The sequence below is a fragment of the Lutra lutra genome, chromosome 6 (genome assembly GCF_902655055.1).
Source record: "Lutra lutra chromosome 6, mLutLut1.2, whole genome shotgun sequence".
Taxonomy (NCBI): domain Eukaryota; kingdom Metazoa; phylum Chordata; class Mammalia; order Carnivora; family Mustelidae; genus Lutra; species Lutra lutra.
In genome coordinates, this window is record NC_062283.1 from 81,377,840 (window position 1) to 81,402,040 (window position 24,201).

General features: G+C 37.3%; 1 protein-coding gene across 1 annotated transcript in view; it reads left to right on the forward strand.

The window, feature by feature from the left end:
* Nucleotides 1–24,201, forward strand: part of LAMA2 (laminin subunit alpha 2) — a 672,905-nt gene that overhangs the window by 495,187 nt on the left and 153,517 nt on the right. Inside the window, 2 exon segments of the mRNA XM_047732179.1 lie at nt 13,533–13,675; nt 17,534–17,632. Coding sequence (XP_047588135.1) covers nt 13,533–13,675; nt 17,534–17,632 — 242 coding nt within the window.

Below are 24,201 nucleotides of genomic sequence, written 5' to 3' on the forward strand. Positions count from 1 at the left end.
GATTTTTTTTCTTGTACAAAAGAAGTGCTAAGTTATGGGGATTTTTTATATGTAGACATTTTTCTTAAGTGCTTATAATTACTTTATAAATATTTCTTTTATATTTTTAAGATATTTATAAGAAATATTTTTATTTTATAAATACTATGTAGATTTTCTTCTGAAACATTAGTGATTTCCATTTCTAGTAATGTTTACTCTTTACCCTTTATTAGATTAACTGTTAGAATTCTTGCATAGAATATGTTTAGACTTCTCTCCTTTTCTCATATTTTAAAATTTCTCCTGTTTCAGAAAAATATGCCATACTTCTATTATATTGACCTTTCCCAGGACTCAGTTTCTACTTCTAGTTTTGAAATGAGATAATTAATCAAGGACATAACTGACTTATCTTCAAATCTCTTTTTAAGATCTTTTTATATCCTGAAGCTAAATAAGAGCAAGATATGGAAGAATGATTCACCTGGCCTGTTTGATCTGCAGAATCTGTTTTAACACGTGTGACTATAGTAGAATTGTATAAGGCCTGTGAGTGGGTGTGGATGAGGGTAGTTTGGGTAGATGAGCCTGGTTTGGGTAAGAGAATATGTATGTGTAGTAAGAGAAATGTCTTCTGAAAAAAATCTCTTCTGAGCTTAAAGCACATGTTACATTGATGAATCAAAGAAATAAATTGGTGCTGGTTGTTAAGATGGTGCAGACTATAAAAATTAAAATATTTGTCCTATTATGTCATAATTTAGCACTCTGGTTAGTAGCATCCATTATATAGTTAATTTTTCTCTCTTTGATTAATTCTCTAGAAAACATGACTTAATTTGGCCCACATTGTGAATTTGTGTATTTTTTAAAATTTTTTAAAAACACAATAAATGGTGTAGGCATGATCATTTCATTATCTCAAGAGAGCTGCATACTGGTAGAAAGAATCTATATACCTCCTGTAAAGCTAGTTACACAATTTATTTAACAGAGGATATGAAATTGTGCTTTAGAGATTGTGCAGTAAGAGCAAATGCAGAAATTATGGAAGAGTTTGCCTAGAGAACCTAAAAGACTTATAGCTGCCATGGACAATTGCCAGTGAGCAAGCTAGGATTTAATGAGATCCAAAATGGTAGATTTTTTGTGGGATATGGCCTTTTATACATGGAATTTCCATTACTGTCATGAGGAATTTATACAAATAATCTATGCCCTTAAAGGTAATATTTAGACAGCTGAGCCAAATTCAACCCACCAAGATTATCAACCTCCCCAATCAGAATCAATGCCTGCCTAACCAATACATCTGTCTTCAGCTTCTAGGCATTCTCCAAAGTCCCTTTTACCACACCTGTTTCATCATAATAGTGATTCCTTAAATGTTCACCTGTATTGAGAGCTTACCATTTATCAGACACTATATTAAGCACTTTATATGCTTTTAAATGATTGTAACATCCCTATACACTATTGTTGCCACTGTGTGATAACAAAACTGAATTAAGTGATTTAAGTCACTTTTCCATATCTTACAGTGACTTTTCCATAGAGCTCTGATTTGAACCTAGGTGTGCCTTCCAAATCTTACTTTCTTTTACACTGACTGCCAATGCAAGACACCTAAAGCAGACATGGTTTCCCCAGTATATTCAATATTAATTAACTCAGCTCTTTATTCATTTACTTTTTATGCTTAAAGCCCATGTTACCTCAATAAAGAATAAAGATAAAATAGGCTAAAAGATGAAAAATTTTAAATTATATAATGTTAATAGGTCCATACTTTTCCCCCTACTAACTGTTGAGACTCTTTCCTCTAAGATTTAAAATATTATGGTAGTTATATGGGAGTTATTACAGATTTTTATACATCAGGGATTATCAAGTAGAGTCTTACTTTCTATGCAAGTGAAAAACACACTAGCTGCGTGCTGAGGTTTCTTTCTAGATCATTTTATTTTTTTCTAATAGGAATAATTTGGGGTAACTCTCTGTGTGTTCTTCCCTTCCAAATATTGGTGAATTCTGAAGAGATATTTTTGTTGGACTTTCCAAAGCAGGATGGACTTCTCCTTAGTACGTTAGGTTAATACAAATTCAATGTCCTCTTCCAACCCTCATTCACAATTTATATATCATTTTATAAAATGAGAATAATCACCTCCCTTTCTGAAATTTGAGAATGAGCAAGAAAGACATTATTTATTTAACAGTAAATTTCTGTATGGTGAATCACAAAACTTGGATTTGTTCATGTCCTATTTTCTACAGATCAGTAGTTAGCACAAAACAACTCATGTAATGTTTAAAATAGATTATGAGTGTCATAGTAAAATATATTACTCTTACAGAGAACAGAAATTAAAATTAGGGGCTGTTGGCAAGATGTTATTCCATAAAGAGTACCTGAAATAGCATTTTATAAATATCAAATTGATGCTTCCTATTTTTATTCATTGCCTATGAGATAATAAGAATATAAGAGCTTAATTGCTTATAGTCACCTTTATCTATAATATAACATTTGTGGTAAGGTTTTGCTTGCCAGTGTTGCAAAACCAGTTATGAAGTATGTTTTTTACCTGCAACCTAGCTAAATGTGATAGTGCAACTTAATTTTGTAAAATACATACTTTTCAGCCACTTGGTGAAAGCTAATATCTGAAGTTTTATCCTACCTTGACACTGATCTGCAGAGATGGCCAAGATTATTGTTTTTAGTATCTAGTTGCCAGCAAGTATTTTTTTTTTAATTTTTTTAAAATTTTTAATTAATTTATTTATTTATTTTTAGCCAGCAAGTATCTTATCACAATAATGCAGTGACCCTTGTATATTATCACTAGAACACTGTTGTACTCTTATAAATCAAAGATGATTGCTAATGGCAATTATTGCTCCCTATAAATGAGAGCAGGAGCAAAATAGTGCAAAGGGGCTGATCACAGTAAGGAAAATGAGATTTTCCATAATAAAAGATGACGATAGGGCGCCTGGGTGGCTCAGTGGGTTAAGCCGCTGCCTTCGGCTCAGGTCATGATCTCAGGGTCTTGGGATCGAGGCCCGCATCGGGCTCTCTGCTCAGCAGGGAGCCTGCTTCCCTCTCTCTCTCTCTCTCTCTGCCTGCCTCTCCGTCTACTTGTGATCTCTCTCTGTCAAATAAATAAATAAAATCTTTAAAAAAAAAAGATGACGATAAAGCAACAGTGGACCTCCAGGTGCTATTTAATGAACTGTGGCTTTGCTTCTGGGACATGGGATCACCCTTCATCCTTACCTCTTAAATGCCATTCTCTTTCTGCCCCCATTTAATCCCCAAATGCTACTTTCTATCCAAAGGCCAGTATTTTTTTGCAACTCCAAGCTGTGGCATGTTAACCAAATCTGGATGTCACAGAATCTATAAAAGCAACTTCTACTCACCCTGTTTGCACTTTATCTGCATCTGTTTTGTTAGTAAAAGATGCTTTGAGTTTTTTGTCAACCTTCTTAGCATAGGTCCAGGATTACAAGATTGTAGAACAGCAACCATCATTCTGATTCTAGGTAATTTTCCTAGTTATTGGCACTCAGTCCCAGTGATTTGTATATCATATTGAGAAAGCCATTTCTCATAATGAAAGAAAGAGTTGAGCTGTTTTGTTTTCTGTCACGCTCTATTTTAAGAGTAAACTCCATTTTTTTATATTTTATTTTTTTATTAACATGTAATGCATTATTTGTTTCAGGGGTACAGGTCTGTGATTCATCAGTCTTACACAATTCACAGTGTTCACCATAGCACATACCCTCCCCCATGTCTATCACCCAGCCACTCCATCCCTCCTATCCCCCTCCCCGTTTCATTTTTTCATCTCTTCCCCCATGATCCTTTGCCTTGTTTCTCAAATTCTACATATCAGTGAGTTCATATGATAATTGTCTTTCTCTGACTGACTTATTTTGCTTAGCATAATACCCTCTAGTTCCATCCGTGACATTGCAAATGGCAAGATTTCATTTTTTTGGTGGCTGCATCATATTTGATTGCATTTTCTTTATCTGTTTATCTGTTGTAGGACATCTAGGCTCTTTCCATAGTTTGGCAATTGTGGGCATTGCTGCTATGTATATTGGGGTGCACATGCCCCTTTGGATCACTACATTTGTATCTTTGTGGTAAAAACCCAATAGTACAATTGCTGGGTCATAGGGTAGCTCTATTTTCAACTTTTTGAGAACTCTTTATACTGTTTTCAGAGTGGATGCACCAGCTTGCATTCCCACCAATATTGCAGAAGGGTCCCCCCTTCTCCACATACTTGCCAACACCTGTCATTTCCTGACTTGTTCATTTTAACCATTCTGACTGGTGTGTGGTATGAGGTGGTATGTCATTGTGGTTTTGATTTGTATTTCTCTGACCCCAAGTGATATTGAGTACTTTTTCATGTGTCTGTTGGCCATTTGGATGTCTTCTTTGCAGAGATGTCTGTTCATGTCTTCTGCCCATTTCTTGATTGGATTATTTGTTCTTTGAATATTGAGTTTGATGAGTTCTTCATAGATTTTGGATACTAGCCCTTCATCTGATATGTCATTTGCAAATATCTTCTCCCATTCTGTATGTTGTCTTTCCTTTGCTTTGCAAAAGTTTTTATCTTGGTGAAGTCCCAATAGTTCATTTTTGCCCTTGCTTCTCTTGTCTTTGGTGATGTATCTAGGAAGAAGTTGCTGCGGCTGAAGTCAAAGAGGTTGCTACCTGTTTTCTCCTCAAAGATTTTGATGGATTCCTTTCTCACATTTAGGTGTTTCATCCATTTTGAGTCTGTTTCTTTGTGTGGCATAAGGAAATTGTCCAGTTTCACTCTTTTGCATGTGGCTATCTAATGGTCCCAACACCATTTGGTGAAGAGACTGTCTTTTTTCTATCGGACATTCTTTCCTACTTTGTTGAAGATTAGTTGACCATAGATTTGAGGGCCCTTTTCTGGGTTCTCTATTTTGTTCCATTGATCTATGTGTCTATTTTTGTGCCAGTACCATTCTGTCTTGATGGTTACAGTGTTGTAATAGACCTTGAGGTCTGGAATTGTGATGCCACCAGCTTTGGTTTTCTTTTTCAACATTCCTCTAGCTATTTGCGCTCTCTTGTGGTTCCATACAAATTTTAGGATTATCTGTTCCATTTCTGTGAAAAAAAGTTGATGGTATTTTGCTAGAGATTTGATTTAAATGTGTAGATTGGTCTAGGTAGCACAGACATTTTCACAATATTTGTTCTTCCAATCCATGAGCATGGAACATTTTTCTGTTACTTTGTGTCTTCCTCAATTTCTTTCATGAATATTCTATAGTTTTTTTGAGTACATATTCTTTGCCTTTTTGGTAAGATTTGTTCTTAGGTATTTTATGGTGTTGGGTGCATTTATAAATGAGATAGACTCCTTAATCTCTCTTTCTTTGTCTTGTTGTTGGTGTATCAATCTTATTAATTCTTTCAAAGAACCAGGTCCTATTTCACACACACACACACACATACACACACACACACACACACACACACCACAAAAATAAGGTTAAATACAATGAAGGGATAGAATATGGCTATAAAAATGAAAATTAAAAATGATTTTAAAAAAGAATTGATAAGAAGTTGGTTGAGAGAGGAAAGAAGAAAAATCTAAAAAATAAATAGAGAAATAAAGAAAATTTAAAAAATTAATTTTGAAAGACTAAAGAATCATCGAGAAAAAGCCATGAGTTCTATGTGTTGTACTTCCCTAGTACTGGAGTTTTGCTGTTCTTATTGATGGGTAAATTCGGTCTTGGCTGGATGTTCCTGCTGACCTTCCGTTGGAGGGGTCTGTTACTGATTCTCCAATGTCTTTGCCTCAGGTAGAATTGCACTGCTTTTGCCAGGGGCCAGGCTAAGTAACCTGCTAGGAGTTGCTCTTTGGTAGCTTTTGTTTGCTGAAAGCTTTCTGTATAGCTTTCGAGGACAAGAATGAAAATGGCAGCTTCCTGATCTATGGCTCCAGAGGAGCTGAGAGTTCAGGGCCCCATCCTCAATGTTCCCCCAGAGAAAAGCAGTCAGTCGGTCCCTTCTCCCTGGTCTCCAGCCACACTTCATGCTCACTTTGGCCTGTGACTGAGCATTTCTGTCTCTGGCCCACGACCCCATTTGGAGTTTCTGAACCCAGCAGATTTCTGCAGTGTGCTCCTGTGCTGCTCCTCCCGGGGGAGAAAGGGGACTCTCCCGGATCTGCCACTTGTTGGCTCCCTGCTCCAAGAACAGGGGCCTGACTATACCATGGGTCACAGTTATGGCAACCCTGAGCTGAGAGCCCACTCCTTGGCTCAGTCTTTGCAACTGACTTTCCCACTCTGATACCTGGGAGTTCTGTCATATTCAACGCACCATCATTCTTTTTGTGACCTTGAATGTCCTGAGACCACCATGTCCCAGTGAGGATTCCACCCCTCACTTCACCATTGGAGCAATGTCCCTCCACCGGACCAGACGTCTAAAAGTTCCAACTTTGTGCTTCCCTGCTCTATCCCTTGTCTATAGGCAGCTGATGGAGACTCCCTCCCCCATGGTCTATCTTCCTGTATATTGCCTCAGATCATTTCTCCATCTGTCCTACCTTCCAGGAAGTGTTTGTTTTTCTGTTCATAGAGTTACTGCTATTCTTTTCTTTGATCTCTTGTTGAGTTTGGAAATGTTCATAATGGTTTGATAACTAGCTGAATTTCAGGGGCCACATGAAATTTAGGTCTCCTACTCCTCTGCCATCTTTGAGCCCAAGAGTAAACTCCATTTGATTACAGTTTTTACTCTGTGAGATCCAAGATTCATTGACCTCAAAGAGCAATAGAATCATAAGATCTTCAAGTCAAAGGAAGTCTAAGTAAGATAGTGTAATTGCCTTTTCTGTGGTATCCATGAAGCAGGCCATCTTCTGATGCCAGGAAGCATGCTGTCATGATGTGTCTCCAGAAGGTTCAAATCCTTGGCTGGCCACATACATGTTGTGTGATGTCATTTAGTCAACTCTTCTAAACTTCATTCATCATCTGTAAAATGGAAAAAAAAATACTATATACATTTATGTGAAGTACCTAAACATAATAGATGCTCAGTAAATTCTAGGCATTATTAGCATCATGGTTAATATTTGACCACTTTTTACCAAAAACATATTTTGTACAGCTCATCTGTTTCTGATGAAATATTTGTTAGGCTGACATGGTTTTCTGTAATTCTGTCTCATTCTAGGCTCTTCAACTCACTGAAAACCCCTTTTATGACCACCTTATATTTTCTCCTAAGTTTTCACATGGCAATATTTATCGACTCATATATTAAATTATTTTGACTATTTTACTCATCTTTTAAATGAGGATATTAATAGCATTTTATAGAATTGCTGTGAACAGTAGATGAGATAATGGAGGCAAGAAAGAACATATTGCCTGCTATGTAATGAATATTATATGGATAAAAGTTACTATCCCAGTATTACTATATTATAGTGCTTACGAAAAAGTTTTTTGAACAGTTATGCCATACTTAAGCATATTGAACTTGTGTTTTATATATATCTATATATACATACAGATATAAACAACACACAATTATGTACAGCATTTTAACATATATATTAAATAAAATTTATACAAAAATATTTAAAAATTAAGTTAAAATAAAAAATTTATATTATGTAACATATAAATATATAAATATATTAGTTTATTATAAATTTTTATTTATATTATATATTCTATATAATTATACTTACATATTACATGATATATTAAGTATACAAATTACATATAATATATAAAACAACTTAATACATGAACAGGTTCATCAGCTTCATCTAAAGCCTACAGAATACCTTTCCCTTTATTCAGAGAAAATAGGCAAAAAAAAAAAAACCTTCTAAATCAGTTTCAAACCAAATTTTTATTTTAGAAGATATTTCTACATAATAATAAGCCCTAAATATATCCCAATCTAAAAGTTTCTTCTTGAAGGGGAAAAAGAAAGGAGAGAAATATAAAATCCATATCCTAAGAATTATGAATGGCCTTCATATAAAAGAGTTAAAATAAACATGAATATAAGTACACAAATTTTGTCTTTTGTTAGAAATGAATATTTACTCATTTATCCCTATTTTATTAGAGCAGACAATTTATGTATCTTTACATAAAATTGGTTAATGGGTTTGGCCTTTTCAAAAACATTCAATGCACTCATTTCAGCATCAGCTTCTTTGGTGTGGGCGTAGTGTGTGACTTTTTTTGTGACAGTAAGCCAGTAGTTATTATGCATGAGGGACTCTGGTAGAAATGCAGTATTTTGTACTAATTGCTAACAGAAAGATCTGTAATATCAGCTGCATGATTTGTCCTTTACATGTGCCTTGCTATAACAATCTGAATTTAGTACTGCATTTGTTAATATTAGACACAAATTTATCCTGACACTTTTATAGGCAAAGCCTCAGAAACATTTAGTCATGTAAAATATAATCATAGTCTGGAAATATTTGCTTGTGTTCCCATGCCGATTAGCTAGGATCTCACTTTATAACCTTATCTCTTGCTGAATAGAATGGTTGGATGAGGTTCTTTGGGGGTCCTGATTATAAGATAGGTACTAATTTTCACTGAGCAGTTACTGTACCCTTATCAAAGAACAACTGTTTACATAATGTGAATATTCTATGTCTCTGTACACTCTTCAAATCTTCCCTCTCATAGTAAATTAAATGTGGTTTTGATTTGCATCTGTGTTTTTGCCAGACAGTCCTGACTTTTTTTTTTTTAAGATTTTATTTATTTGACAGACAGAGATCACAAGTAGGCAGAGAGGCAGGCAGAGAGAGAGAAGAGGAAGCAGGCTCCCTGCTGAGCGGAGAGCCCAATGTGGGGCTCGATCCCAGGACCCTGAGATCATGACCTGAGCTGAAGGCAGAAGCTTTAACCCACTGATCCACCCAGGTGCCCCAAGTCCAGACTTTTTGAAGACAAATAAAAGTAGCTTGTGGTATAAGTAAAATATTTTGTGTCAGAGTAAAATAGCAAACCATTATGTAAAAGGCACATTTCCCCATGTGTTTATTGTCTAACTGCATGAACTAGACTTACATAGAAGCTTTTGAAAAATCCCCATGGCTGTCATATCCATAAGTCTTTCTGACCCACTTGGACAAATGTTAGTGTATTACTTGGAGCATACTATAAAACTTACCTTTCACTTAGGGAAATGAGCTTCTACTTTGTTCATCAAAAAGCAAATTCAGAGACCATGAGACATAGGACAATAATAGACCTTTGGACACAGAGACATAAAATGGGATGTATGAGTCCTTGAAAGAGCAATTAAATACATTTTTATTTCAACAACTGAAGATGAGGAACCAAAACAGATGGGCAGGGGATAGAATGAACAAGAGAAAAGTCAGTATGCATCATGCTTCTTGGCATTCTAGCTCACCAATTTACTCTGTAGTGTATTACAGTAAATCAGATCTAGTTCTGCATTCCATTTCTTGATTTATTCTTATATGAAGTAAAAACTTAGAAAACATTTCCCTGGAAATTTCTGGAGTCACCAGTGAGGAACCTCTAGCTACACTATTATCAGTGACCTGATTCAATTTCTTTTTGGAAATAGGTAGGTTATAAATTATAAATACCTTAGAGAAAGGTCTAGCAAAGGATTCCTGAAGAACACACTGCCCTAAAAAGCATGGTGAGACATCCTATTATGAAATATCTCTCAAGATCTTGAAAGTAAAAACAGCATATTTTTTGCTTATATCCTGGGAACATCTGCCCAAAATCCATCTTCACTAGAAGTTGAATGGAACTTTATAACAATGATAAACTCGGCCTCAGTGGGGAGGAACCTTTGTATCCTTCCTAACTTTTAATAAAATTAAGATTTGTTATTAATACTTGTTCTTAGACTGTGAATTGCAACCGGTAAGTCTGATCTGAATTTGAACTCTAAATCTTATTTGCAAAATTTGGGAAAGTGCATTAGTTATGTATTGCTGCCACTCCAAAATTCAATAGCTTAAAACAACAACTGGATATATCCTCGTTTCTGTAGGTTGACAGTTTGGACTGGACTCCAGTGGATAGTTCTTTTGTTACCATGCCTGGGGAGTCTCAGATAGCCCCACTCACATGATGGGGCCTCAGCTGGAATGGTCAGCTCTTGCTCACAGCTGCCTCTCTTCCTCAAGAAGACTCATCTGGGATTATTCATAAGGCAGCAAGGTTCCAAGAATGTGAAAGTAGAAATGTTGAACCCCTTGAAGCTGAGGCTCAAGAGTCATACAGTACTCCTCTGAGACACTCCTTGGGTCAAAGTGTGTCAAAATCCAACCCAGATTTAAGGGATGGGAAATGGACAATACCTCTTAATGAGAGAACAGGAAGGAAGTGGTGTTGCTTTTAATCCTCCCCAGAACTGAGCATTGCCTTTATCTGGTCAGTAACCCATCTGTGCTTCTTTCTTGATAACATTTTGTAACTTTTTTCTTCCCTCCCTTCTTCCATTCCAATAACTCTTTCCTGGTTCAAAACTAAATTACCTCAAAACAAACAAACAAGAACCTGAATTACTTTTTACAGGTATCATAATAGCCATATCTTGACATTAATCAGTCTCTGCCTCTCCAGTCACATGACAATTTTCTCTTACCATTGTTTTTATTCTGTTCTCCTGTTCCTCACCTATCAGTGTTGTTCTCCAGGTCCTTTCTCATGATCACTTCCTCCCATTTAGACACTTCCTGTTTGACCATTCTTCTCTCCCTCCCTCCCTTTCCCTTACTACTTCTCTCTTTTCTCTCCTTCTAGTACTCTGCTCTACTCCAAAATATTTTTTGCTCTTCTTTTACAAAGATAGTAGTAAGCACATATTTTTTTATTATGCTTACTCTGTGCAAGACACTATCCTAAACACTGTGACCAAAGGTGTTTAAGGTCTCTTCTCTGTTGTGGAAGAAGCAATATATAAATAAAGTAATAAGATAGCTCAACACACGTGAGTGTTAAGATAAGACCAAAGGGAAGGCAGTAGTGACTGGTGGAGACAGTCATTTCTGAGTCATCATGGCCTTCCTCTATGAGGAAGTGACACTTGAGCCCTTGACCTGAACATCCAGGAGCCACATAGGGGAAGGTGCAGGGAGAAGTGTCCAAGGCAGTGGAGACAATGAGCAAAATGATACCTTTCATCTTTAGGATTGAGCATCCCTAAAGTTTATCATCTGCAATGGTGGTTCAAAACCCTAGCTGTATGACAGAACCATCTGTAATCTTTTAAGAATCCTGATGCCTCGGCCTTACCCCAGACCCAAGAAATCAGATGCTCTGAAGGTGGGGGTGGGAAGTACCTGGATATCTATATTTTATAAATCCCCACAGGATATTAATGTACAGACAGAACTGAGACCAACCAACCTGCAACAGTGCTTCTCAAACATTAACATGTGAGGTCACATGAGAATCTTTGTAAAATGCAGATTCTGAGCCACAAGATCTGGAGTGGGTCCAAGATCATGCACATCTAAGAAACTCCCAGGTGATGGAAACGCTGCCAATCTTGTTACCCCTGAACTGTGCCGTATAGACAGAAGTAATAGCGTTCACCTGAGACAAAAAAGCACATTCTCGAGAATCAGAAGACAGCCAACTCAGTTGCCCCTTGAATCAGAAACACTGGGGGTATAGCTAGCTCCTGTAATTTAAGAAAATTCTCCAGATGATTCCAAGACCCACTAACGTTTGAGAACCAGACTGTGTCTTGATGTTTAGACAGACTCAATTCAACACCTAATTGTGTTGCACGTTGTATTTCCTGCAATTGTTTCACATAGACAGGTGTGTTAAATCTTCGCAAGCACTCGCATTGAACTAGGAGCAGGAAGGCACAATGCTCTGCTGTCTTTACTGAGTTTCCATGCAGAGCAAATCCCCTTTCATTCCCGTTAGCAGAAGAGGAAGAGAATACAGCTCTAGTTCCACGTTTGGGCTCCTGCCTCCAAAGCCTTTGTTCACTCAGCTGGCGAAGCTCCTGCAGGTGACGCTCTACACCTGTGCAGGGCTGATTTACTAAAAGCCCTGCTGGGGCAGTTGAACCCCTGCATAGGAATCTTGTAACTCACTTCTAACTGCTGTCCTATCAAAAAATCACCCACTGTACTACTTCTCTTTGTTTGCAAGCTTTAGTTAATGGCTTCCTCACCATTAGGCAGCTCAGGGGAGGGCTATTAGAGGACTAATTGAATTCTTGCCAATTTGGGGCATGGTCCAAAGCTACTCCAAGTCTTGGTATTTGCCATGTGATGCATTTACCTCTCATGTGCATAGTTTTGATACCTCCTTCTGCTGAATATATGCCAGAAATTATAACTGTATACATGAATGCATATCATAAATATGGTAGTTCGTGCTCCTTGGCATGGAGAAGCTACACCTCATTGCTCTGTTGCAAAGAGTTAGGAAAAAAAAAAAAAGGACTAAAAACTTCAAACTGAATATGTACATATTTAAAATCCAGAAGAATTCGTGTACTTTTATTTTAGAAATTCTACTGTTTATGAAATTAATCTAATAATGAAAAAAACTATCCATTTTTTTTCTCTCTACTAACTCTACCAACAGTCCCCTTCCACCACACCAAGCTTGAATACTCACTTTTCCTAATTATCGAGAAGATTATACGTAGAACATTAGCACTTCTGGCTACCTAAGGAATAACATTTTCCTGGCTCTTAGCAATTATTTATCCACAAGACTGAATGAGGTTAATTAGCAAAGCAGGAATTTGTGGGAGTGCGTGTAATGATGGGCAATAACGTGTTGAAAGGCTAAAGAGGAAAAGTTGGCAAGTAAGTCAGTAAGTAAATAAATCCATACATATCATGAGCCAAAAAACACAAATTATAAAAAGAAAAATTCTTTCTTTTGACTTTTTTTTTTAAATAATTCTTTTCAGTAGATGGCAAGTGGAAAAGTTGTACAAATTTGGGATAGGCGGCATCCATGGTACGTGAAACACTTGAAGATCCAATTGCTATAAACGCTCTCCAGGGCACTCCAGGGGAGCACCGTATATTTGAATACAGTTTTAGACACAGGAGCATATTTTATTCTCTAGTTACAGATGTCCTCTAGATTGCTTATGTGGGAATTGATGAAGCATTTCTAATGTTCTGTCCCGTGTCTTACCTTTTGTACTTCTGCAATATGCTTGTCTCCCTCAAAATCCATTTGCTTCTCCTCTTTGGTTCCTCAGTTTATGTCCCTGTCCCTATCTCAGCTTCTGGTCAAAGGCATGTCTTCTCGTCTGTTGGTCGTTTCCTCTCTTTTTCAACCGTCATCTATTTGAAAGTATTAATTATCTAAAATGGGTAGCATCATCTCTCACGGAATTATACGTGGGCCATAAAATATTTCATAGCTGAGATCTTTGACTATCTGCCAGGGATGCTTAATGGAAATAAATACTCCTTGTTATTTCCCTTTCACAGTTTGTGGAGATGAATGCACGGGCCTTCTTCTTGGTGACTTGGCTCGCCTGGAGCAGATGGCCATGAGTATCAACCTCACTGGCCCACTACCTGCCCCATATAAAATGCTGTATGGTCTTGAAAATATGACTCAAGAACTAAAGGTAGGTTGGAGCAGTAACGTCAAGAGCCCGGGAAAAGATGACAGAAAGCTTCCCAAGGGGCAGTGGCCAGAATTGCAAATGTTCTTCCCATTGCCCCAAATCAAGGCAAGCAGCCAGGAGGGAAATTCAGAGACTTTCTAAACCAGTGTTTTTCAAATTTGAGTATTATACTATAACAGATTGCTATTAAGGGAAAGAGGCTTATGTGCCCTGAGTGCTTGGCCTAAATCAGCTTTATTATGTTATTTAAATATGTACCAACATAAAATCAGGTATAGTTCCCTATACTTATAGCTCTATAAAATCAAAACACATTAATCCTCACAAAAGCCTAAAAAACCAATAAAATTAAAATTAAAAACATTAATATAAAATAACAGATGATTTTTGTTGAGAGCAAATTGCTGCTTGTGACAAGAATACGCCCCTAACTACTTCCACACAGGTTGTTTCATCAGTGTGTAGGTTACATGTAACCCCTACCGTTCCACGGTATGAACTACAGAGCCCCTCCCAAGAGGTCCTTGGCATCACTTGACAAGGCCACATGATTTACATGTTCAATCCACCACACAACCAGACATGTGTGCAGAGGTGGGTTTTGAGATCAGGTGGCCAGATCCATCTCTCGGGGGCCCAGCCTGACTTCCAGAAACGCTTACATTAACATTTAAGCTTCCTGTCAAAATGAAAACTCAAGATTAAAATTTTGTACTAGAGAGCTAGGAGACCTTTGAAAACACTTCACCAAGAACTACTTTGAAAAACACTATTCTAAAACATTGTTAAAACTTTTGGTAATGGGTGGGAGAGGAGGAAATGTTAAGGAAATTGAGATTTCATCTGATGAAAAAAGATGGAAAGTAACTCCCAATACACCATCGGTCAATGATTATGTAGTTTTGAGAAGTCCAGGAGAATTTTGGTATTGCGCTTGATTCCCTGGGAGTTTTACGGCTCCTATGCTGTGGTCACCCTCTGTCTATGTGGTTATAGCAATAATTTAAGAATCAGGAGAATCGGGGTGCCTGCGTGGCTCAGTGGGTTAAGCTTCTGCCTTCAGCTCAGGTCATGATCTCAGGGTCCTGGGATCGAGTCCCGCATCAGGCTCTCTGCTCAGTGGAGAGCCTGCTTCCCTCTCTCTCTCTCTGCCTGCCTCTCCGTCTACTTGTGATCTCTCTCTGTCAAATAAATAAATAAAATCTTTAAAAAATCTTTTAAAATCTTTAAAAAAAAAAGAATCAGGAGAATCATCATGTGTTTTACACATTTTTGACTTACCGTATTGTACAAAGATTGGAGAAACAGGTAATATTCCGAGTTACCATAGGATGCATTATGAATGAGAGTGTAACTCGTGTTGGAACTGGAAGGATAGACACAATTTAAAAGGCAAAGAAATGTTGGCAAGGATGGTTTATTCACTAGACACTGGAAGACACTCTTCTAGGGAGTATATTCTGTAATCTGAACCGTGGCCTTCAAGGCAAGTATTATTAGTCCTATTTTCCAGAAGAGGAAGCCAATAATGATGACAGCAAAAATAACTAACACTCATTGATGAGTATCTCTGTGCAAAGCAATTAACTGACTAAAGCCTCACATGAATTATCATACATAAATCTTATAGAAACTCCAAGAAGTAGGAAAGAAGTACTGTATCATCCATGTTTTTTTCAGGTAGGGAAACCGAAATATAGAAAAGTTACATATGGGACCCAAGATCACACAGCTACTCAATACAGAGCCAGGATTTGAGTAGGGAAAGGTATTATGACTCTAGGGCCAGGAGAATGAAACTACCTTTGTCAAGCTCAGAGAGAGAGAAAGTAACTTGCCTGGAAAGGCCCAGTCCAGCTTCCCTGGCCCTGCTTGTACTCTTGCCATGGAGTCTAAGAGAGTGTGTGAGCCAAAGCAGAACTGTGAATTCACAGGACGTGTCTATCAGACATGAGAAGGCAGGCAGGCTAGTAAAAGATAAGGCTAGAAACTTGAGTGCGGTAGGGTGATGTGAAGGACAACCTTGAAAGCTAGACAGAGGAATCTTGAGTTTACCTTGTAGTAACGGGAGTTTTAATAAGGAAGATACTGACTGGATATTTTCCTTAGTCCCCCCTTACCCATGGTTTCATTTACCCATGGTCAGCAATGGCTCACAAGCAGATGATCCTCCTTCTGACTTACCATCAGGTCAGTAGTAGCCTCATGTATGCCACAGTGCCTCACTCTGTAAGCATTTCGTCATCTCACATCATCACAAGAGGGGTACATATAGTCCAGTAACATATTTTGAGAGAGGGAGAAAGTATATTCACATGATTTTTATTATAGCATATCTTTATAATTGTTCTATTTTATCGTTGTCAATCTCTTATGGGTCTAATTTATGAATTAAACTTTATCCTAGGCTCATATGTATAAGAAAAAAACAGTATATCAGGGTTCAATAAGATCAGTTTCAGGCCTCTACTGGGGGTCCTGGAACACAACCCTCCATGGATGAGGGGGAACTGCTATACATGGGAGGATTACAAAGAAAGGAAATTGAACTAGAAAAGCAAATACTTCAGTAGGACATAAACAATTTTGAAAATACTACCTAAGCACCAGATGAAGTAGTGAAAGGCCCTCATGGAAGAGTTTTTCATCTGTGACCATCACCTGAGCCAAGAGATACAGTCTTCTACCTCCTGAGCGCTGGCTGAGTGTTGATCAAAACCACCTTGATTTTCCTTCCATTCCAGTCTTCCTTGAATCTGGGTTTGTGTCCTTCTTTTATAATTTACTTAATACCTGGGTGCTTGGGATCCTATCTTAATATTTTAAAAATAGTAAGCAAGTTATTTTACCTCCTTGTTTATTTCCTTTCTCTGTGGTGCTATCTGGTTCCAGCTTGAGATCCTGAGAACAGAGTTGAGGTTCTGAGCTTATTCCAACAAGGCAGACACTGCCCGCCATGGGGCATGTGGCATGTCTCCAAAGAAGGTCATAGAAAAGACTCTGAGTATTTGGGTTTGTGCTGGGTGTTCTGGGGTAGCTGTAAAGAAGCAGGGGTTTGGGCTGGATTGGGTGCTATTAGGAAGTAGGGGTAATGGATTATTCTAATGAATCTTATGGAGAAGGAGGGAAGAACACAGGTTAGCTAAGCTGTAATGACCAAAGGGGCAGTGGTCACTCAGATTCAACAGCAAATGGATCTTTGGTACCTTTGAGACCATGGCTTTGTCTGCTTAGAGAAGATTGTTGAGTGGTCTTATTTTCTTTGATAGATCCCTGTCACAGGGTGACCTTGTCTAATGTTACTGTTCTGTGACATTGACTATGTTCAACAAGGAAAATGGCCCCTCTGTGAGTGCCTGGCCAGGCCCCCTCCTCTCTTTCTTTTCTGTAAACTGTATCTCTGTTCATTGAAATGGGAGCCTTGAACAATTGGGCAGAGTTCATCTTGACTCTACCCCTTACTGGCCATGTGATCTTGTGCAGGTTTTAACTTTCTTTGAACCACGGTCTCCTCAGACACAAAACAAAATAACATTTACCTCATAGAACTGTTTTAAGAATTAAGTGTGTGTGTGTTGAGGGGGACCCTGGCACATACTAATTTCTCAGTAAATGACTGCAGCTTGCATTGCTTGCCAAGATATTCTGCATAGCACTGGAGATAGATATATAGATATAGATATAGATATAGATATAGATATAGATCTTTTCTAGTTGAACCGGTTTCTTTATCTTTTCTTGGAAGACAAGAAGGTGAAATACTTTGTATATAAAGGAAAACTGTTGTGTTAAATGTGCAACCCCATGATCACTGCAAAACCATTTACTAAAATGTATATGGGATGAAATCTTTTTCAGCACCTGCTCTCACCTCAGCGGGCCCCAGAGAGGCTCATTCAATTGGCAGAAGGCAATCTGAACATGCTCGTGTCGGAAATGAATGAGCTTCTGACCAGGGTAAGTTGGGAGGGTCATGAATCTCCTTACAGCAGATAGATCATGTATGTTAAGGAAAATTAGATCAAATTTCTGAAGTGCAAATCTTGTTGTTTCTAATTCCCAGTTTGGGGGAGAAGTAGATGTATTTTGACTTAATACTTCTGCCTCAAAGAAAATCCTGAAGCTCAGTAGCATCAAAAGAAGTTGTGAGTCTTGGGCAGTGTCAAGGACAAGGGCTAAAAATATCAGTGACAATGTATTTTGAAAATTTTATCCAGTCACACATAAAAGTTTTTATCAGTTTTGAATTCCAACAACACTGTCTTTGACTATGTAAGGAAAAAGAAAAACAAATGAAAATACTTACAGGCGCTTTGATCTTATCACGGGATATTTGCATTTGTATAGAAATACAGTCGAAATCAGTATTCCTAACAAAAGAGGAAATCTTTATTGTGAAAATCCAAAGCATTTAAGACACTTTGAAAAGTTAGAATGTAAAGTCCCTGTTACATTTATCGGACTTTTTAAGGAATTGGGTGTTTTAAACTTTAAAAACCTGAAGAGGGTCATTTCTTTTTGCTGTTAGAGAATGAAGAAAACAACACAAAGTCCGCCATCTTGTGGCCAGAAAAATGCATGAGCAGAAACCTGGCCTGTAATTTAGGGATCCAGTTTGATTATCTAAGAGCTTTAAAGATTTTTTTTTTAAGATTTTATTTATTTTATTTGACAGACAGAGATCACAAGTAGGCAGAGAGGCAGGCAGAGAGATAGAGAGAGGAAGAAGCAGGCTCGCCGCTGAGCAGAGAGCCCGATGTGGGGCTCGATCCCAGGACCCTGGGATCATGACCCGAGCCGAAGGCAGAGGCTTTAACCCACTGAGCCACCCAGGAGCCCCTATCTAAGAGCTTTAAATGATGAAGAATATTGACGCTAGAATGTCCTTACATATTATATAGTTCATTTTTTTCATTTTATTAATACTTATTGGGCAGCTACCATGTTCTTGGTACTCTGTCAAAATGACAGACACTGGGAATAGAAGAATAGGAAAAACTGATACAAGCATTGCTCTCATTGATTTGATTATAGCTTAATTATTTAAACCTAGAAACAAGAGCTATTTTACTAGGAAAATCAGACCTTTATAATGTCTTAGCCTACATCTTTTTTATCTTCTCAGCAGAATCTCCCATACTGTATAAATTTTTAAAAATAGGCTTCATATATTAGAAAAGTTGAAGGTTACAAGGAAAGTTGATTGGAAAGTACAGATGGTTCCCATATACGCCCTAACCCTACATATACATAGCTTCCCCATTATTAACACCCTCGCCCCACAGTGGTACACTTATTACAATAAAGCTACACTGACAGTCCTTGTCATTCAAAGTTCATAGTGTGCTTTTTGGTTCATTCATGGTGTTGTACATTCTATAGGTTTTGAGAAATGTTTACTGACATGTGTACACCATTATAGTATCATACAGAGTAGTTTCGCTGCCCTAAAAATGCTCCATGCTCCACCTACTCAAATCTCACTCCTCTCAAACCCCTGGCAAAGTGATCTTTTTATGGTCTCTATAGTTTTGCCTTTTCCAAAGTACCACATAGTTGGAATCATACAGTAGGTAGCCTTTTCTCATGGCTTCTTATACTTGGTAATATCCATTTAAGTTTCCTCTATATCTTTTCATGGCTTGATTACTCACTTCTTTTTTAGTACTGACTGATATTTTCTGTTGTCTGATTGTACCACAGTTTATTTATCCATTCATCTGCTAAAGGACACCCTGGTTGCTTCCAAGTTTTGGCAACATGAGTAAAGCTCCTATAAACATTTGAGTACATAAGTTTTCAATTCATTTTTGTAAGTAACAAGGAGCTCAATCAGTGAATCATAAAGTAAAAGCATGTTTCATTTTGTAAGAAATCACCAGACTGTCCTCCAAAGTGGCAGTGCCATTTTGCCTCCCACCAGCAATGAATACGAATTCCAATTGCTCCACAACCTCACTAGCATTTGGTGTTGTCACTGTTTTGAATTTTTGCCATTCTGTTAGGTGTGTAGTTATAGCTCTTTGTTTTAATTTATAGTTCTCTAATATATGATAACGAACATCTTCTTATATGCTTATTTGCCATCATATGTGTATCATCTTTGGTGAGATGTCTGTTCAGGTCTTGCTATGGACTGAGTGTTTATGTCCCCTCCAAAATTCCTGTGTTGTAATTCTAACTGCTAGGGTGATGATAATGGGAGGTGTGGCCTTTGAGAGGTGATTGGGTCATGAATATGGAACCCTCATGAATGGAATTAGTGCCTTTACAAAAGGAACCCCTATGGAAAAAAAGGTTCTTTTCTGCCTCCTTACCTTATGAGGACACAGTGAAAAATGATACTAGGAAGTGAGTTCTCACCAGAAATCAAACCCACGGGGGACTTGATCAAGTTCAGTTTCCAGAACTGTGAGAAATAAACTTTAGTTGTTATAAGCCACCTAATGTATAATATTTGGTTATGGCAGCCCAGATGGACTAAGACAAGTATTTTCTCATTTCCTTTTTATTTGCATTGTTTGTTTTCTTATTTCTTATTTCTTATTATTTAGCTTTATTTATTTAGCTTTAAGAGGTCTTTGTCTATTTTGGATCATAGCCCTTTATCAGATATGTCCTTCACAAATATTTTCCCCCAGTCAGTGGCTTGCTTTCTCATTCTCTCTCATATCTCTCACAGTGCAGAAGTTTTTAATTTTAATGAAGTCCAGTTTATCAATTGTTTCTTTCATGTATAAAAAACTTTGGTGTTATATCTAAAAGTTGTCACCATATTTAAAGTCATATAGATTTTCTTCTATGTTATCTTCTAGGTGTTTTATAGTTTTGTATTTAATATTTAGGTCCAGCATCCAATTTCAGTTAATTTTAATACTATTTTTTAAATAAATTTGTTATTTTAATATTGTTTTAGATTTACAGAAAAGTTTTAAAGGTAATATAGAGATTTCCTCTATACTCCATACTCAGTTTCCCGTACTATTAATTTCGTGGTACAGTATATCTGTCACAACTAATGAACTAGTATTGATCCATTATTATTAACTAAAAACTGTACTTTATTCAGATTTCTTCAGTTTTCACTTAACATCTTTGTATTATTCCAGAATCTCATTCCAGGACACTGCATTACATTTAGTCATCATGTCTTTTAGGCTATGGACTGAGATTTAGACTTCCTTATTTTTGACGATTTGGTAGATTTGACCAGCTCATGTATTTTGTAGGATGCCCCTCATTGGGGTTTGTCTCATGTTTTTGTGATAAGTATAGAGTTATGGGTTTTTGTGGGAAAGGCTAAAGAGGGTAAAGCATCATTTTTATCATTATACTTGGTAATATCCATTTAAGTTTCCTCTATTTCTTTTCATGGCTTGATTACTCACTTCTTTTTTAGTACTGACTGATATTTTCTGTTGTCTGATTGTACCACAGTTTATTTATCCATTCATCTGCTAAAGGACACCCTGGTTGCTTCCAAGTTTTGGCAATATGAGTAAAGCTCCTATAAACATTTGAGTACATAAGTTTTCAATTCATTTTTATTACATCAAATTAAGAACCCATGTAATCAGTGTGTCTTATTATCTTGATTACCTGCTAAGGTAATGTTTACCAGATTTGTTTACTATAAATTTACCCTTTTTCTAAGACTATTTTTATTTGTGCATCCTTCAGATTTTATAACACAAAAGCCTAGAAATAAGAATACTGAAAGCAAAGATCTCTTCAATGAAGTGAGGATGAAGAGGAAATGAAAATCCTCATTTATTACTTAAACTTGTCTCTATCACATTTATAATTAGAAACATAACTATCATGGAAACTTTAAATACTCAAGTCAACATGATCAGTTCTTCCCCTGTGGTCAAGCTGCATGAAAATCAAAAGGTGAATTGATACATATGGAATCATCACTAGAAGGCTACATTACTGAAATATCCAATAGTATTATCCTGAGACCACCAGTACCTTTATCTCATGGCCATGAATGATCCAGCATTGGATGTGGTAGCCATGACTTTCATGGCTACATTAGAGGAGACAGTGCCTTAAATTAGGAGCCCATTTAGGAATTACTTGGGGCCAGGTCTCACTTCCAAAGGTTGTGATGTAATTGTTCTGAGGGGGGCAGTAAGTGCACTGGGATTTTCAAGAGCTCCTCCAATGATTCTGATGTCAGCCAAGGTTGAAAACTGTGAGCTTATACTCACCTGATAATTTCAGCTACCATTCTGCAGGAGAGTTCTTTCACTGGTACAGCCAGTCTTTTTCTTATTATTAGTTCTTTTTATTAACATATATTATTTGCCCCAGGGGTACAGGTCTGTGAATCTCCAGGTTTACACACTTCACAGCACTCACCATATCACATACTCTCCCCAATGTCCATAACCCAACCACCCTCTCCCTACCTGCTTCCCCCAGCAACCCTCAGTTTGTTTTGTGAGATTAAAAGTCTCTTATGGTTTTTCTCCCTCCCAATCCCATCTTGTTTCATTTTTTTCCTTCCCTACCCCCCAACCCGCCCACCTTGCTTCTCAAATTCCTCATATCAGAGAGATCATATGATAATTGTCTTTCTCTGATTTACTTTTTTACTAAGCATAATACCCTCTAGTTCCATCCACGTCGTTGCAAATGGCAAGATTTCATTTCTTTTGATGGCTGCATAGTATTCCATTGTATATATGTACCACTGCTTCTTTATCCATTCATCTGTTGATGGACATCTTGGTTCTTTCCATAGTTTGACTATTGTGGACATTGCTGCTATAAACATTCAGGTGCACGTGTCCCTTCAGATCACTACTTTTGTATCTTTAGGGTAAATACCCAGTAGTGCGATTGCTGGGTTGTAGAATAGCTCTATTTTCAACTTTTTGAGGAACCTCCATGCTGTTTTCCAGAGTGGCTGTATTCCCACCAACAGTGTAGGAGGGTTCCCCTTTCTTCCCATCTTCTCCAACATCTGTCATTTCCCGACTTGTTAATTTTAGCCATTCTGACTGGTGTGAGATGGAATCTCATTGTGGTTTTAATTTGTATTTTTCTGATGCCGACTGATGTTGAGCACTTTTTCATGTGTCTGTTGGCAATCTGGATGTCTTTGCAGAAATGTCCGTTCATGTCCTTAGCCCATTTCTTGATTGGATTATTTGTTCTTTGGGTGTTGAGTTTGCTAAGTTCTTTATAGATTTTGGACACTAGCCCTTTATCTGATATGTCGTTTGAAAATACCTTCTCCCATTCTGTCAGTTGTCTTTTGATTTTGTTGACTGTTTCCTTTGCTGTGCAAAAGCTTTTGATCTTGATGAAATCCCAATAGTTCATTTTTGCCCTTGCTCCTCTTGCCTTAGGCAATATGTCTAGGAAGAAGTTGCTGCGGCTGAGGTCGAAGAGGTTGCTGCCTGTGTTCTTCTCAAAGATTTTCATGAATTCCTGTTTCACATTGATGTCTTTCATCCATTTGGAGTCTATTTTTGTGTGTGGTATAAGGAAATGATCCAGTTTCATTCTTTTCCATGTGGCTGTCCAATTTTCCCAACATCATTTCTTGAAGACACTGTTTTTTGTTTTTTTTCCATTGGACATTCTTTCCTGCTTTGTCAAAGATTAGTTGACCATACAGTTGAGGGTCTATTTCTGGGCTCTCTATTCTGTTCCATTGATCTATGTGTCTGTTTTTGTGCCAGTACCATACTGTCTTGATGACAGCTTTGTAATAGACTTGAAGTCTGGAATTGTGATGCCACCAACTTTGGCTTTCTTTTTCAACATTCCTCTGGCTATTTGGGGTCTTTTCTAGTTCCACATAAATTTTAGGGTTTATTTTCCATTTCTTTGGGGGGAAAATGGTGGTATTTTGATAGGGATTTTATTAAATGTGTAGATTGCTTTAGGTAGCGTAGACATTTTCACAATATTTGTTCTTCCAATCCATGAGTATGGAACGTTTTCCATTTCTTTGTGTCTTCCTCAATTTCTTTCATGAGTACTTTATAGTTTTCTGAGTACAGATTCTTTGCCTCTTTGGTTAGGTTTATACCTAGGTATCTTGTGGTTTTTTTGTGCAGTTGTAAATGGGATTGACTCCTTAATTTCTCTTTCCTCTGTCTTGTTGTTGGTGTAAAGAAATGCAACTGATTTCTGTTGCATTAATTTTATATCCTGACACTTTACTGAATTCCTGTACAAGTTCTAGCAGTTTTGAAGTAGAGTCTTTTGAGTTTTCCACATAAAGTATCATATCATCTACAAAGAGTAATAGTTTGACTTCTTCTTTGTCGATTCGAATGCCTTTTATTTCTTTTTGTTGTCTGATTGCCAAGGCTAGGACATCTAGTATCATTTTGAATAGCACTGATGATAGTGGACATCCCTGCTATGTTCTGACCTTAGGGGAATAGCTTTCAGTTTTCCCCCATTGAGAACAATATTCGCTGTGGGTTTTTCATAGATGGCTTTGATGATATTGAGGTATGTACCCTCTATCCCTACACTTTGAAGAGTTTTGATCAAGA